The 18390-nt window shown below is 33.0% G+C and overlaps 1 protein-coding gene and 1 pseudogene across 2 annotated transcripts; both read right to left on the bottom strand.

Annotated features, from left to right (window-relative positions):
- Window positions 1–2850: 2850 nt before the first annotated feature.
- Window positions 2851–10944, bottom strand: LOC114419216 (annotated as a pseudogene).
- A 996-nt stretch (window positions 10945–11940) lies between these two features.
- LOC114417979 (nuclear poly(A) polymerase 4-like) lies at window positions 11941–17124 on the bottom strand. Of its 2 annotated transcripts, XM_028383085.1 has the most exons (12): window positions 16633–17124; window positions 16458–16535; window positions 15904–16011; window positions 15584–15646; window positions 15328–15489; window positions 14893–15006; window positions 14742–14804; window positions 14280–14609; window positions 14015–14179; window positions 13105–13917; window positions 12604–12680; window positions 11941–12514 (listed from the first exon to the last, which is right to left on the bottom strand). In XM_028383085.1, exons 1-12 carry the CDS (start codon window positions 16744–16746, stop codon window positions 12487–12489), a joined length of 2115 nt encoding a protein of 704 aa, XP_028238886.1. In that variant the 5' UTR covers window positions 16747–17124; the 3' UTR covers window positions 11941–12486. The 2 variants fall into 2 exon arrangements, with proteins under 2 accessions (XP_028238886.1, XP_028238887.1); XM_028383086.1 differs by having other exon boundaries at window positions 11941–12955.
- Window positions 17125–18390: the final 1266 nt, after the last annotated feature.

Below are 18390 nucleotides of genomic sequence, written 5' to 3'. Positions count from 1 at the left end.
TTCTGCACTTTCCTTATTTTCTGTTTCTCCACATATCTCTTCATACAATATATGAGACTGATAATACTCTTTCTGGGCAAGGAAATTACTAAATAAGGGTGTGCGAGCTTTAATTGAATAGGCAAGGTTTATTTTCTAAATATAAAATATGAGATATAACTTACTATTTATATATCCTAAAAAAAACTTACTATTTATTATTTAATATTAGGTGTTTTTTTAGCCATGGCATAATTTTTTTCTTAAAGTATCATTTAGCCTGAAAAATGTATTTAAAGACTTATCTGACAATGAAGTTCTTAAATAAGTGTTGAGTCAAAATACTTAAATAAGCTAGGGATTCAAGCCTTTAAAATAGTTATGTAAGATTACAAATATTTCCTCACACATATAAGGCAAATTAATATAGGTAAAATAAATTAATACTGGCATCAATAATCTTCAAATTTTAAAATAGTTATATAAGATTATAAATATGTCCTCAGTTTCAAAATCTATTTTGATTGGATATTATTTTTAACTTTTTTAAGACCTGACAAAACACCAGGTAAAAGACTATTAAAAATAATTTTGAAATTGATGGGATTCATTTGATAGATTTTACACTATAAGAACTTATTCATCTTCTAACTTTTAAACCTAAATTAAAATAAGAAAATACTAAAACAAGTGTTCTTATCATCTTGATTGAGGAATTAAAAGTGATTTCTTTTATGAAAAATATTCTCAATGTATTCCTTTCATGATTTTCAAGAGTGTAGATCCACTTTAGTGAAATGAAACAGTATTTAGAGCAGTAAGTAATTTATTGGCCAGTTTAATACTAAAACTATGCACCTAATCTCACTAGATCTTTTTTTATACACACGTGCATTATTTTATTTCGTTTATTTTATCATGTTGTCCTTTTTTTTTTAACAACACCTCATGAGAATGGAAAGGAATATTGAAAGAAGTATGCTATAATATAACTTAAGGCATTTAACGTATTCACAGTTTTACATATTAACGTTTTTAAAAAAAATGCAGAAAACAAATAATACTCTAGAACGAGTATAATTTTTGTTCTTCTTTTTTTATCCTTTGGAAGCATTTAACACTTGTGATTATTTATTATAAATGACTTTCTAAAAATAATATGACCATAGAAATAAAATAATATTTTTAGAAAAGTATTTAGTTTAGTATTTATAATATCAGAAATTATCACACTCACATTATTTAGCGATGGACCTTTCAAGTAAAATAACAACAGTGCAATCGAAAAGGAATCAAGATGCTTACAAGTTAGACTCCCATGGATTTTGAATTGCACACGAAATAGCTTCCTTCTTTTTTCTATTTTGAATGTGAAAAGACTCAAAAGGTAAATAAAAATAGAGAAAAAATAATAAAATAGAATAAATGTAGGTGTGTATTTATAAAAAAAACAATTTAGTGTGGTTAGGTGTATAGTTTTGGAGTTAAACTGACCAATAAGTTACTACTATAAATATTGTTCCATTACACTCCAGAGAATCTGCACTCGACTTTCAATGCATTAAATTATGATTGTAGATGAAAAAAAAAATTATTGATTTTTAATTAATATCCTTAATACATATTAATATGATGTAGATTAAAACCCTTAATAAGTCAAATAGACAAACTAATGAGATGCCTAATTGTAAACGGCAAGTGAAGATCGAACTTGGCCATCAATTTACCTCAAAAGGCAAGAGTGTCACATGGCTGCTTCCTAGTCCAACTTTTGCATACTTGATCCATAAACTCCTTTAGTCCTATCCAATAATTTTGGCATAAATGGTATCATATCCTAACCAAAGTATTGGACCAGTTGATGTGAAATATGATACTGAATGATGTTAAGGCTAACAAGAGAAAATTGCAGAATTCTCCTGAAAGAATTAAATACATGAACTTAAAGAAATGGTGTAGAGTAAATTAATGTTGCAAGATTGGCTTAAATTAAAGTAAAGGCTGTGTACAATTCAACCCTCCCAACTCCCAAGACTACTGCTACTGGTGCCATAAATGGACAAAAAAAAAATACTATAATTGATACAAACCCCAATATCATGATCATTATTGCTAACCATCAAGGTACCGGGAGTGAGAGGCTCCGGGAGTGAGAGGCTGCAAGAAGGTGTTAGTTCTTTCTCAAGTATACTAAATTGCTGGTAGTAATAATTTTTTGATAAGTCGAGTATCGTACTATAGAGATTTTGTTGCACTTATGTGAAGTATTTATCAGTTTGCAAGTTGTAAATTTAGTGTATAAAATTAAAGGCAATTTTTCAAGCAAGGGATAATAAATTTAAAATAACAGATAAAGAATGATAGATAAGATAAAGATTTAAAGATAAAATTAAAGGATAAGGAAAAAGATAAAAGAATTAAAGGTAATTTAAATATAAGCAACTACTTCTAAATTAAAGAAAACTAAAGCAATAAATAAAGAATAAAGTCTATAAAATATTACTAACTCTTTTTTTTGGGAAAAAATGTAAATTATATTAAACCCAAAATGATACAATAATAAACGGGGCATACCCCGTAGTTAAAAAAATCAAAAGTCTCCATAATACAAGAAGACATATATCAAGATGCTAAAACAAATGCAACAGGTGCGCTTGTCTATACATAAGAAACTTAATCTTGCTAATAACCTCTATGACCAAACAGGGGATAACTACTTCTAATAAGACCAAACAGTAAAATAAGGAATAACTAATTCTAAGAAAACCCAATAATAAAATACGAAACAATAAAATAAGAAATAAAATTTATATAATAAAATTGCTAAAACCTAACAAGTCTAATCAACCTAGATATATGGATTCAGGATTTGTCTGTTATCAATACTAGTGAACTGATTCTGTCCCACATCTATCCATCTACTTGCCCCTGATGTCCCATGATGACAAGCCTACCTTAATTACCTATCTTCCAAATGCCCTTTGCGAAGACTCAATAACTAAGACGGTGCATTAAGATTAAATTCTAGATGTTTGTTAAAGCATGAGCATCAGGTCAATGCTAACCCTATGATTTCTTTCTTTTATTGTTCTATTAAGCGTTACCCTCTCCCGAGTGGACTAACCCTTAAAATCGATTCACGCATTCATTCCTTACCCCTAATTAAGCTCTACCCTCTCCCGAGTGGACTAAAGACTAACAGAAAATAAAGACTGAGATGCAGAATAAATAAGAAAGAAAAACAGATAAAAGATCTTGGAAGGAAAACCCTCTAATGATAACCCGATAATTTCTTCCTTTTATTGTTCTATTAAGCGTTACCCTCTCCCGAGTGGCCTAACCCTTAAAACAGATTCAAGTATTCATTCCTTACCCCTAATTAGGTTTTACCCTCTCCCGAATGGACTAAACCCTAACAGAAAATAAGGTCCGAGATACAGGATAAATAAGAAAGAACGGTAAATAAAAGAACCTGAAAGGAAATCCTTTTTTCATTGATAACTCTTGAAATGCTCCATACATCATTGGCTTTTTAGGCATGTCAGGCCCTAGCTAGGGGTTTAGCCACTCATAGTCATGAGGGCTTTACAATGAGAAGGGATGAAAGAAAGGTAATAAGAATATAAGAAAAGGGAAGGAAAAGGAGAGAACTGAGTGCCAGAAGTCTGAAAACTGAACTATGAGGAAGTGTGTTCGTTTTCCAAGGCTGACCCTCTTATTTATAGGTGCAAAATTGGGTTTTGGGTCATCGTAGTCTCACTGAGCGCGAAGCCTTGCGCTGAGCGCCACCTCGCGCTCAGCGCGTGTCGTGCGCTTAGCGCCTCGCCTTCTTGCACGTTGGGCGCGTCCTGCGCTTAGCGCCTTGCTGGACTTGGGCTTCTTCTGATTTTCTTCTTTTTTTCTTTATTTCTGTTCCTTTTTGCTTGTTGTACCTCCCTTTTTCACATCTGCAATCAAAATTCGAAATTAATTAATTCTTTTCAAATTAAAGCAAAAATAACTGCTAAATAATTAATTCTAAGTTAATTTCAGACCGATTTTCCACTATTAATTTAGTGTTATTTAGCAGTTATCAGAAGGGCAGCACCAATTCCTGAACCGTCATTGGAATGCTCAATGATAATACTTTCGGAGATATCTTCACCAACCAACTCTTTAAGGGTATTCTCTAAGCACTCGGTGTACTCAGTGTAATGCTCAAACAATCCACCATCCATGGCTATCACATTCTTGTGACCCACAACTTCACTGATGGTGTCTTTTCCCAACTTCTTCAGGATACCTAAGATTCCAGCAGCAGAAAGACGAGCACCACGTGTGGCAATAATATTGCAGATCTCAACAACCACCTTCCTCACTTCCAGGGAGGTATCAGATATCTAATATTGAAAAAGAGGGAACAAAGTTGACCAAAGTTTCCAATCACATTGTGAATTATATAAGTTGGAAGTCTCAACTTTTTTTTTTTTATCGAAAAATGTTAATGTGTTAATTTTGTTTGAAATCTCAACTTAAATCACACTAGAACTAAAATATTAAAAATTTAGACTCTAATTATCTATCAAGCACCAATACTTCAATTTCCTTCACGTATCATATTGATACTCTTGGCCTTAGATACTTCAATTCGTATTTGTCAAGTATTTAGACCTTTAATATAATGAAAATCTAAAATAACTACATATGAGACAGAAACATGTGCAATATAGAAACATAGAGGCATTGTCCTTTATGAACAAAAAATAGAAATTGTCATCTTTATTGCTGATCTCAAAAAAGGAATGAAATTGATACTATTTTTGTTTGTAGACAATAGGAAGTGAGTTATGAGGACAATGGTTTATAATTTTTATTTTATTTTTACCAGTGTCTAACAAGTAAGAAGAATGTTATTAACTTAGATTTACAGAAATGCAATTATATTATGCATTTATTATGTTTTCTGATTTTATATATATATATATATATATATATATATATATGTGTATGTATTTTACATGTATCGTATTTTTTATATATTTTTAATAATGTATTGTCATATTGAATTCATATAGCATACATGTATCATATTTGTGCATCATAATTGATAACTAATTATAAGTTCATAGAGAACCTTAACATCGCCATCAATTGAAATAACTTTCTAAAGGTCAATGTACACATGCTGTAAAAGACTTGTTGGAAAATCTTAATCCAAACAGAATAGAGAGTTCTATATACCAACAAAATGTTCTTCAGTTTGCTTCCAACCACATTGAGATCAGCATTGCAGACATGTCAGGTGTTCTGCACATCCAATAACAGTAAATTTTGTCAAATCAAACAACTCCTAAGTATCACTGATGGACCAATCAGTGAAAGCTCCAAGTTTTCAGCATATTCTATATTGTCTCATGGCAGAAATCTAAAGGAGGTTAACATGAAGGAGATTTACAGCAATGAAACATAAGCAACCATGTTCTAGTACCTTTCACCGTTGTAACACGTGCAAGACTCGCTGCCTATATCCATGGATTCACCACCGCCATTTACTCGTTTGAACAGTCATCAAGTCGAATCATCGGCTCTAATATCAATTGTTAAAAAACCGAGGGAAATAAACATTACACCGGGATTTATGGGTTTTCGTCTCATTTATATGGTGTTCAAACTTCTCATTTCTACTCGATATGAAACTTCACTTTTACCTCACACTTGTACTCCAACATTGAGTACCTCATAGAGATTGAACCAATAAAAGGAAAAGAGAGATATGTTCAAGCATATGCATCTTGTAATAATATTTTAGTTTACAAGGCCAGAAACATAAAAATTCTTTTCCCAAATCTGATGTTCTGAAGGTAAAATTTATTAAAATAACATGAGGAAAATGTGATAAGATCATAATTTAATAGGGATGGCCCTTTATGCATCCTCTGATACTACCGGATGATGACCTTTTATGCATCCTCTGACACTATCAGGTAAAAAATGCAGAGCCTCAGATTTGTGTCTCTGCTATTGCAGGTGGAGTTTGCCCCAGATTCTATATCTCTGATTAGCAATATATTAATCAAGATTAAGGAAATTAAAATTGAAATCTAGCAGGGTAATGCTTTGTGAGTGGATGATGTTTCGGTCAGAAAGGGATAAAGCACTACATAACCCATTGCATTTGCTGTAGAAACTAGCCATGTAGGATGTGTAGGTCCAGTAGAGGATATTAATGTTTGTCAGAGTGAAACAACACCAACACTAAATAAAGGATAATATAGAAATAGAAGTTTAGGGACAAAATTGAAGTTGGAATGAAACATTGATGATAAAACCAAATTTTGGCAGAAAGAATTTAAAGGATTATAAAATTCTAAATCCAAGCCATCTTTAGTATAACATGATTTTGAACAAATTTTGTGTCAAATATATTACACCTTTAACTTCATTTAATTTATCACTGTTTAAAGGATAAAATATCCATATTCATAAATCAAACAGAGTGAACTATAGCAATGGTAGCAGAAGTCATGATACACTAGACTCATGAAACTATGTTACAGAGTCTATTAATTAAAACTCTCAAATTAGAATATCAGGGGGAACACACACACAAAAAAAAATCGATTAAGTTTATAAGTAATTCAGAAATATTTTTCCCCAAAAATTTGATAAATTCCTTATGGTTAACTAATTTGGTCTGTTATGCTAAGAGTGATTACCAAAATGATATGTGTCCTTGTAACCATAAGAATTTTACTATCAGAAAAAAATGCTTCTATAAAGACCAAAAGATTACATAGGAAAAGGAAGATAATGATGTTCTAGAAGCATTTTTTCATATAGAAAAATTCTCCTTCCTTTCCCCTGCCAAAATCTCTGAAGTAGATTAACATAAACTGCTTCAGTGTCTAAGGGCATACTGAAGATTCATCAACAACTAAGAATCCTACTCCACATGCGAGTGGCTGAGGAGCAATGAACAAAACTCCCCCTTAATTTTCCACTATGATGGCTATGACAACCTGTTATGAACATTCGTGTAGCACCAAGTTTCAGGCCTAGACACAAATACTTTTTGTTACCTATAGTGAAAGCAAGAAGCAGACTCATCCTTAACAAGAGCCCCACCTAGAGTAACACAGATTTTTCTGAAATAGTTTCTTCCTAAGGGGAACTAATTGATAGGATCATAACTAACAATTACTAACAATTATCCTTATTAAAAGTTAAAAGTAGAACTAATAAAATTCTGTTACACAGAATCTTATCAAGACAAAAACAATAAACAAAACTTAAAATTTAAGAGAGATAAAATAATCTTAGTCAGTCAAAAATTATGTTGTTCTCCTCTGATGATATTGTTTCCCCAGAATGCATCCACATCACAACCTTATCAGCTGTAAGATTCTTTGTTTTTCTCTTCTCTAACCACTTTGTTTCCTTTGACAATGGACAATAGCCAAAAGGATACTTCTACACTACACTTTAATCCAAAGCCTTAGATTTAAGGGTCTTGTCTTCACTAATATAGTGTTCAACCTTCTTATTCTTACAATATGTGAGATTTCACCTCACACTTGTACTGAAACACTATACGAACAATTTCTCCTAAGTACAAGCCAGACGTCATCTTCTCAAAAATCTGAATTATGGTTGAAAAATGATTATATAACCTCATTTACTAAGGCAGACAAGATGGAGCTAATAAGCAACACAAACTCACCTGATCACTAGGATTTAAACTCTCGGCATCTAATGCACAATCATACTCAGTCAATGGAAGGTGTGATGACCGGAAGTTTCCCCACTCCATGTTGATAGCCTAGAGTCATATCATATATCAAAGAAGCTTCAATATTTAATCTATCATTCATATCAAATAATATGTAACCTTTGTTAAGACTAAGGACTCAATCAAAGGAAAATAAGACAAGAATTGCTCACCATATCTCCAGAATCTGGCAAAGGACCGTGCCATTTTTGTATTGCTGGAACACGTTCCACATAGGCTGCATTTGTACCAGTACCTAAAATAATAGCATTGCTCTGTTTGTGTATCGACCTCCTGCTAGTGTCCCAACTGTGTCATTGACCTAGTATAGATACTGAATATCAGTAGACAGGGAAAGAAGTAAAAGATAATACCCTGAAAAGGCATTTGCCTTAAGATCTATAAAACATAAAAAATAAAAACTAAGATTCGAAAGTCTTAGTGATCTTTTTAATTTATGCAAAAGTGCAAAACTTTCAATTACCAGAGCAGTTACACACATGTCAAGGCCTTGTCTCTGAATTACTTTTGTTAATTCTGCCACAACATATTGACCAAACCTATTTAAACAACAACACTAAGTTTAAATTTAAATGCAAAGGTGAAAGAATAGTAGTTTCTAGAATCTAAACCCTCCATTCTCCAAAATCATTAGTCTCAACACTATTAACAAGTAGTAGATAAATAAGAACTTCCGCATTAATGAGTTTAGGGGAGTTCACTTCATCAACACTGTCTGCAAAAATGAAAAGAGATATGGAATATATCTTACTAACAAATTTCGATAGATGGCGTTTAAAATCAATAACATGAGAGATTAAATATTAGAATCTCTTGAACATATCCTCATTATGGTGTGTAATCCATTAAGATTAGATAATACTTAGTATTATAATATTGATTTGTGATGCAAATTCAAATTTAGGGTTTTGTAAATGGAGACATAAGAATTAATCATCAATAAATTATACTCCACAGAAAAGGAGATATTCAATCTGAAAAAGATGTAAAAGGCATCAAAGAAATCAGGAAATGGGACTAACTGTGCCATCTATGTTGAAGCCTTTTGTCCACTTGATAAGGTTCCCAGAAGCAAGAGACGTTTGCATGACAGGAAAGGAAAAGGTAAAACCTAGCTCTCTCTGCCTACCAGGAGACACTTGAAAATCTTTGGGCAGCAAATTTTCCTAGTTCTGCTGCAATATAGTCAAAGAGTTCCTGAATCACAACTTTTTTAGATTGGTTTTGTTTCTCATATGATTTACACAAAGATCAACAAGTGTTAGGAAAAAGAGTAAACAGAACCGCTGGTAGGCAGAAGGAATTTCAAACTGGTAAGGAAAAAAAAGCTTGCATCTGATGTCCCAACCATCAAATTAGGAGGAATTGACACCTCGGTGATTTCTTGACTAATAATACCAACATCCTTGTCTCCCAATTGCACACGTAACATGCGAACATTAGTCCCTCCAAGATCCAATGCATAATATAGTCCTTCCTCATTCCTGAAAAGGGAAGGGATGCATAAGAACCACTAAACAGTATAATATTTGTTCACAGCCCCTAAAATTTCAATTTTTTCCAGAACGAGTAAAAAAAAAAAAGCACATTCACCACCGAAAAGTTTAATAGTTGAAGTATGAAATGTCACTAACTTAATTCTCTTTCACAAGTACCACATGAATATTAATTCGTGAGATATTACTGCATCTGAAATATGACAATGAAAAACCAATTACTCCTTAATCACCATCTTCATTGTTACTTTGCAATTCCACATCACTTTCCAATAGTGTTACAGCAAAAAAGTGAAACAGCAAATTTCACAAATACAAAGGTTGGATTCAGCATGCTCTCAGCTTTCTTCTTTTTGGTTAAATCCAGGGTATCCTCCAACAAAGAGATAAAGACGTTGTCTTTTTTTGTCTGCAAGAGGCAAAGACTAATCTCTTGCTCTTGAACACCGACATCCATTCAAGGAACTAACTTCTTCCGTCAGATGTTTTTCCATAATCCATATACCAGCATGGAATCGAACTTTTAATCAGTGTGTTTAGGAACAAAGTTATCTACTTATTTGTCATTCATGTCACACATGATGGCATGTTCTTAGCTTTCTAGCCACCTATTCTAGTAACACAAAGGCATACCATTAACGAGTGGCCACTGACTAATGCAAGTCACAACTTCCTTTTATAGACATTGCATTTCAATAATCAAAAAGCTGTAATAATTTATAATCACCATTCATCCACATAGTAACAAATCTAGCATCTCCACAACATTCAAAATTTCATGAGAGTATGTTTGGATAGAGAATTTTAACTGAAGAAAGATTTATCAGAGAATTTGAATTTCTGTAATCTAGAATTCATTGTTTGGATGTTTTTTTTGAACAATTTAAAATTTTAGAATTTTAAAACAGAATTTTAAAATGTGGAATTTCAATTTTCTTCTAAAAGGTGAGAAATTGAAATTCTCTTCTTACAGTCTTATTCGAGAAACACCGTATGAGATTATGGAATATCGATCGGGTCTGAGCGTAGAAGAACACGTATAACTAACACACCAATCATATCTTTTTTTTTCACCCTCATAATTTTAACTTTTTTTATCCAAACACAAAATTTTAAAAATAAAAAATTTTTAATTGAGTATTTGAAATTCTTAAAATTTAAAATTTCTCAGAATTTTAAAGTCCTTCAAACTCACTGAAGGAATGTTTTATGGAAATGGATTTATATAATTATGTTGATCTATTAAGGAGAATGACATTGAATAAGATCTTATATTAAAGGTTGATTGGATCAAGAAAAAAATGCAATGCAATAATACCCTGTTGGGAGCTTAGCAACGTAAGTGATGAGCATCTTGAGCTTGCTACCACCTTCGGAAGCAAGACCAGCGTGCATCTCAACGTTCATGGCATCCACAACCAGCTTCAGCTTCAGCTTCCACGTTGGCTTCGCAATCTTCTCCTCCAACTCCTTCAATATTTCTACTGCCCTTCCCCACCGTTGACATTTCCTCACGTTCCTATGCACCGCCGCCGCCGCGGCCTCCGTGCACGCTCCAATCACCGTAGCACACACCACCACCTTCCTCAGTTTTGCTTTCTCGGACTTAACGCACAACCAACGGTTTCTGTTTATCATGCTCGCGTCATGTGTATGTTTAAACAGAAAGCGCAAGTAAATAAAAAATAAAGTATTATTGACCACTGCGACTAATTAGGAAAGCGAATAACGAATTTAATTAAAGTGATTGTACTAAAATGAATGACAAATTGTTGTGTGTAATGTAATGCTTAACTCAGAATTTATATTTTCGGTAATTGAAATAATTTTGCTTGATGGTGACGTGTGTAGGAAGCGAACAAAATTTGGAACAGCAACGTGACAAAAACAAAGCAACTTGTCTGCAAACTATATCCTCATCGTATCCTATGTTAGAATTATTTCATCGCACGTTGTGGCTAAGACTGGTTTAAATAAACAAATAAAATTGTACTTGTACCTGTCCATTTCTGTACACGAGTTTACCGGGAAATAAACACGAGTGGATTTGATGTAATTTTGTTTTAAGAGTTCTTTTTATCCGGTTAATCAATTTCTTAATCTCTTACACATGAACTACTATAAAATATGATCACTTTATTATATCGCTGCACCAAGTTGGTATATACCAAAAAATATAGGAGAATTACTGGCTTTCTTCCTTCACATGCAAAATAGTAGTACAAAATTTTTCTGGTGGGTTGTTCACTTGTTTATGTTCAGTTTGACAAACCACTCAATTTTACCTCGAACATGATAATTTCAACTCAAGATAAGAGTAAATTAGTAATAGCATTTTGTTACTCTTTATGGTAAAACCAAAAAAATTATGCTATTGATATTGAATATGTAATAATTATTTTTTTTTCTCATCATCATATCACTCATCTTACTTTTCTCTCGCTTCTCGAGTTACTAAAAAAAAAAAGTCAAAACTTACCCACACATAATTTCTTAATTTTGTAAACTGAGTACAAGTTAGAAGAGAAACAAATTTGTTAGTTTCCAACATGAGAATAAGAATCAACCTTGTCCACAACAATTGGATTTAAGTGGAAGTAGTTATTACTGGGTTAGTATGTTTCTATAATATGGAATCATAATTTATTGGTGTATATTCGTTTCTTGTTAATTAGTGAAATGGAATTTACACGATAATAGTACTAATTGTTGGATGTTGAGCAGAGGCGAGAAACCAAGAAATGTACAGCAGAAGGTTGAGACAGCAGTTGCCATATCACTGTCATGTTTATATGCTAACCTCTCAGGCAGTACAACAATATCAGTATATAAGCCTTGCTGCTAAATAAACTCCCTCTGCTAGAAAAGTAGAAAACACTACCCAACCCCCACCCTCCCCGGATCTCCCTAGCCCTAAAAAAAAAGCAAAAACAACAGCAAAGTACAGCAAGAGCCTTTAAAATATGCCCCTAAGTTTAGTAAGAATCCTAAACAGAGCTTCTAGTAAAGTTAATCGAGTCAAATGCACAAAAAATGCAAAACTGTACAAAGGGCTGACAAATCTCAGCTCCAGCTCTTCAGCTTGATTCGGATCAGTCCCAATTTGCAAGCTTGAATGATCAAGCAAGCCTGAAAAAAATAGAGAAATGAAGGCCAGCCATTTAAATTAGTACTTACCCAAATTGCTGGCTCTCTTCTTTCTCCACTGAAAGATTGCCACTTCCAGATATTGCTACTGATATCTCACACTGTCGATGATAGTCTCAATCTCCTGATACATCAAAAAGCACAAGAGACAGCATAAAGACAAAATCCAGATAGACCAGCTCTAAAAACAATAATTATTAAACAAGAACATGCCTTATCACCGGCTCTTGCACAACTTCTGAAATAACCTTTTCTGCAGAATCAAGAACCATCCCTAGCGTTGCATTCGGCTTCAGAATAAAGCCCCAGGAAAAAAAAGGTAAATTGGTCAGTACACAACATTGTAAGATAAGCTAACAAAAAGGTTATAACAATTGAAATAATATAACAGTAGATGTGCAAAATTCTTCAAATGTGCACGAGCAGCCTTTAGAAGGCTATCTCTAATACATCACTCAGATTTAGTGAAGATATCATGCATCACCGAAAGCCATACAATCATTGCATTTTGGCTTTACAGTACTCCAGGGAAGACCTTGCACATCAGTGCACTTGGCTGTCCAATCTATACAGTTACGGTAAAAAGAGGAAATTAAAAAAATATCAAATAGCTAAAAACACTATACTAATGAAACAATAGGTGAAAAATATATCATGTCAGTAAAATATGTAACAGAGAAAGCAAAAAATCAGGAAGAAATTGAAAACCAAAACCTGAAACTGCTCCTGTAGCTCATGTTGAAACACTTCATTTCCACTTGCCACTATATTTTTCACCAGTGTGACAGAATCATTCCCATAAGTGCTATCCTCAAACCAGCCATTGTTCATCATTTCAACACCCCCGGTGCTTTCCTCAACACATCCTGCCACTGTTACAGATCCAGTATCTTCAGAAGAACCAACAGATGTAATCACACTAGAATTTGAAGCAGCTTCTGGAGACTCTGTTCTATCCAACTCATCTTGCCCACTGTTTGACAAATGATTGCACTCAACATTTCTCAACTCTTGTCTATCAGATACAGCTTCAACAGACAAACCACCAGTACCAAGGCTGCTGTGTCTTGCCAATCTATCTTCAGAAGGACTAGCAGATTGCCTTTTAACTATAGCATCCCCCCTCACATCCACACCGTCATTGTTCTTCCTCTTACGGATTCTCTCAACATGTTCAGTCCCCGAAACCTCATTATGAAATGATTTACAATTCTCAACTTGTGATGTTGGCCTTGATAGCCGAGATCGTTTATAACCATCAGGAACAACATAGAATGGAATTTGCCTTCTACGAACATGAGATACATAAATCTCCATCCCCGGTTTCCAGAACATGTACATATTAACAGAATGCCGAAATTCTTCAACTGTCCCTCGTATATCAAATTGCTGACCTTCTTGAACAACCTCTCCCTGTTTCCTCTGCAAACCCATAAAGAAAGCACAATGTGCACACTGCCTTGAAGTATCCACAAACTCATGATGATAGGGATGACATTGCAACTTCCCAAAAGTGTCACGTTCAATCTGCAAACAGGATACAAATTCATTGTAAATTCTATAAATTCTCATGTAACAACTTAAAAATTGTCCTGATTTCACCAAGATAAATAAATGAACATACCATCAAAGTCAGCTGGCGAAGCCGTGATTCCACCCAACCTTTCCAACTGCGCAAGTCATCGGCATCAGCAGCAACTACGTCAACTTGCAAGTAGTTTTTATAGCTTTCAAAGAAACTGTACTGTTCAAACAGAGCCTTCCAACAAGCTCTACTCAATTCTATTTCCTGGATTTTTTTAGACAAAGGAATAATTACCAATTATTTAAGATAAATAAGTATTAATATTCAAAATATTTCTAAAGAACTAAACAAGAGTAATGATTACCCCACAGATCTTGTTGCCATATTGGAACTGGTCCATCATTACACGAAGGGTGCTCGTAGAAACATTATAACTAGAATTCATACACGGATAGGCAGGAGTAATGATTGGCATATGATGGGATCTGTCACGGGGATTTTTACCAGGATGCCAAACAGGAAACCCAAGCTCATTCTCCTCTATTGGACATAACATGACAGGAGTTGGCCACCGCCACTGTGTATATACCCTGAAGAATCTGGAAACAAGCATACTTGGAACTGCATTCGGATAAAACTGGCACACTCGGGCTACAAGAAGTGCCAAGTTAACACCACCTAGAAAACCAGTCACCTGAAAATAAACATCAAAAAAATCGTAACCGAAATATTTATAAACTAGCCAATAACCATATTAGTGGATACAGGAAGCAAGCAATTGAATGATTAGTAAGGAAGATGGAAAAAAATTTAAAATATCACTAACATTAGAATAAATGCCTCGCCTTTTGGCCCAAAATTTCAAGCAGCGAAGTGTTGTACGAAAGTGCTATAAGCCATACAAAAGAAAGTGTAGAAGTATTAGGGGCACAGTAAATAATATGAAATGGAAGGGTTAATGCAATAAGAAAAAATACCTCAATATTAGGAACAAGCTTTAGAATTTGATCTGCAACCCTACAGCCATTCAAACTTCGCACGGTAGGCTCATCAACATTGTGTAGAACAGAGACATCAGATATATCCAAGTCCTGTTCATAAATTCAAAAAGAAACAAAGTTCCAAAATATGACACAAAAACTTGCATGATGCAGGTCGCTGAGTCAGGCATATGAGGTCACTTTGACCTCATAATAACATCAAGCACACTCAATCTGAATATAGAAAACCTACTAAGACATTTAGGCAATAAGGATTCATCAAAAAACAAAGTGAACGATTAAAAGCCCATTTTAAAATTTTCATTGACAAAGATAAACAAAAACACTGATTATATAAAAGGAAGCTTGCCCCTTTCATTTAGAAGATTTCTTTTATTCAGGAATAAGTAGAAAAAGAAAATGATTTCTTACTTCAGGTAAAACCAATCTAGAAATACTGGCATAGAGGAGGTCAATTGATATTCCATCAAACTTGAATTTCATAACTGGGACATGAGCATCCGGAATTGGTTGCAATTCTGTGACTTCCTCCACGTTAGCTAAGATATCATGCAATGTGTAGAAAAAATCCTCCTGGTGATGAAAATATGAAAAACCAGATATAAAAATTAAGAATGATGTTTATAAAGCACACAATAAAAAAAAAATATTTGCACTCCCAATCTACCTCTCGGGTTACATAGGACGGCCCAATGCATAAAGTGTCCAAGTCAGCCCCAGGACCATGAACCTGCATCATAAAAAAACCAATGAATATAGGCTTAATTAATCAATTAATAAAAAAATAGGTGAAGAAAATTACATACAGAACTTAACAAAGAGTAAAAACCATGTTTAATAGCTAAAAAACAATACAATCCCTTGCAAACTGGTAAGATTATCTTATTCCCAAACAGGGTATAAAGATCATTATTGAGTTGTTTGATTCAACAGCAATAAACCAAGATGTGAATGTGCGAATGCAAAGCAAGGAGGTAAGATACTCACACCAAGCCGATAAGAACCAAAAGTCAAAATGATAGCATTTGCATCCTCCACCATTTGACCAGTGTATCCCCTAAGGCGGGTCAGTTGCTTCACCCAACTTTTAACTATCTGAAATAAAGAAAACAAATTAAAAGCAAAATGATTACCCTCATAATAAGTAACTAAATAGCTTCTCAATAGATGGTAAATGACCGTATACTCATAAAGCGATTGGAGACAAGACCCCATCGTCACAACCACAATTCAAACTATAATGATTATTATTGCCAGCAAGACAAAGTAACAGAAAAAGAACTTTACCAAATGATAAATAATAAGAAGCATGTATTAACCACTCAATTAGACTAAGCTCCTCGTAAGAGAAATAAACACCCTTATCAATTCAAACAAAGTTGCATATTTACCCCTACAACTCCTAGTTTGACATCATCATACATATAAGTTTCTCAACGTGAGTTGTCGTCATCAAACAATTAATTACATCAACTCGGCATCGCAACAATCATTACAACGAAGAATCATCAAAACAAAATTCTCTCTATCTCTCCCTTTACCTCTCCAAGCCGGTGAAGAACCTCTTCCCTCTTGGCAGCTTCATCCTTGCTCTCGTAAAGCCCCGAAACAGCGAGAAACTTGCAAACAAAACAGAATTTTTCAGACAAATAAATAAACAAACCCTTAATAAACAAAAAGCGTGTCATATTATATACAAAAAACAATGAAACTAACCTTCTCTAACTCACGAGTCCTTTGCAAATCAGTAGCCGATGGGCCAGCCATTGATATGGGCTTTGTGACACCGAATTGCTTCGACGATGCTCCCACCCCTTCAGAGCCCCCCATGATCTCAACGCACAAATATCCGGAAAAAAAGGATTTTTTTTAACTTTTTTTCTCAGAAAAACAACCTCAAACAAAACGACACCCAGAAAACTTTTAAGAGTAAAAAAAAAAAAAAAGAAGAAGAAAAGGGAACCGATCGAGAATCCGGACACAACCCACAATGGAAAACCGAATTGAATGGCAAATCGGAACCCTAGAACGAAGAAAAGATAAGCGGTGCGAGTAATTGCGGAAATTAAAAAGCCCTAGATCTCAAAATCGAAGAAAAACGAAAAGGGAGAAAAATAAAGGGAGATCTGAAAGAGGAGGATGAAGGGAAGAGATTGTAGAACAGAAAAAAGAGAGAAAGAGAAAGCGCGGTGAAGGGAATGGTGGGGTTAGCCCTTTCTTGATTTTTCTCAGATATTTATAGCATCACACAATTAAGGATTTTATTAATTTTATAATTATTAGTGCTTCAAAGAGATTTTAAATTCACGTGTTCAATATTGTTTTCGATTCCCTCCATCCATAATAAATATTTTGACGTTATCAGTTATAATTTCAAATCATTATAAATTTAATTTTTTAAATATTTACATAATATTATTATCATATTATAATCATATATGATTTTGATGTTTCAAAATAAAAAATGCATTTAAAAGTAATTAATATATAAAACAAGATTCAACAAGTTAAATATATCATCAAAGTAATTTATTTCAAAAAAAAAAATAAAAAATTGACAATTTTATCAAAACATGCATAGGACTTAATGTTACTCAACACAAGGTTAGGTTATTTTGAATTTGAAACTATTAGTTGAAGCAATAATAATATTGTTACACACGTTTCGATTATTATTTATTATATTTTTTAAAATTCTTTACTTTTTTTCATTTGTTTTTTTTTACCTTTTACTTTTTCAATCTTTATTTCTAACTACTATTAAAATTATTATCAAAATATAATAATTATCAAAATTAATTTTTTAATATTATAAAATCTATTATAAATATTTATGTATTGATATGATTATTTAATAAAAATTACTCAATTTATCATAAAAATATATTCATTTAAAAAAATAAGTACAATTTTTTTATGATTAACACCTATTATGTATTCTATTTTATTTAAGTGGGACTTAAGTGAAAAAGTAACAAGATAGAACCATTTGTCTTTCTTTCTTCTTCTATTTCTCTCTCTCCAACCTCACCCTAAGAGCTTCTCTATAAGTATGGATCGCAAACACTTTCATGTAACCATGGATTATGCATGGCATATATATGTATAGTATTTGGAACAAACCTAACAATCATTCGCGGATGCACATACATCATTGTGCGGTCAATTGCCCCCACAATGATTATTTATTTATATATGTATAAAAAAAAACTTTTGCCCCATAAAAAATTAATTATTGTTTCCATAAGATAATTTCTTTTAAATGGATGTAAAAATATAAGAAAAAAACACAGAATATCTTCAAATTATGAAATTGAGTTGAGGATAATTATAATTAATATAAGCTTAAATTAAATATTCTGGATTTATTTTATTATGATATTATGTATTTTATAAAAATTTGTGATATTCTTTTTACAAAAAATATTATTAATTTGGTTAATTATGTTTTTGTACTTAAATTGTTTGTAAAGT

Source organism: Glycine soja, chromosome 7 (genome assembly GCF_004193775.1).
Source record: "Glycine soja cultivar W05 chromosome 7, ASM419377v2, whole genome shotgun sequence".
In the NCBI taxonomy this organism is placed as follows: Eukaryota; Viridiplantae; Streptophyta; class Magnoliopsida; order Fabales; family Fabaceae; genus Glycine; species Glycine soja.
Note: the sequence above shows the minus strand (reverse complement) of the source record. Positions and strands in the feature narration are given on the sequence as shown.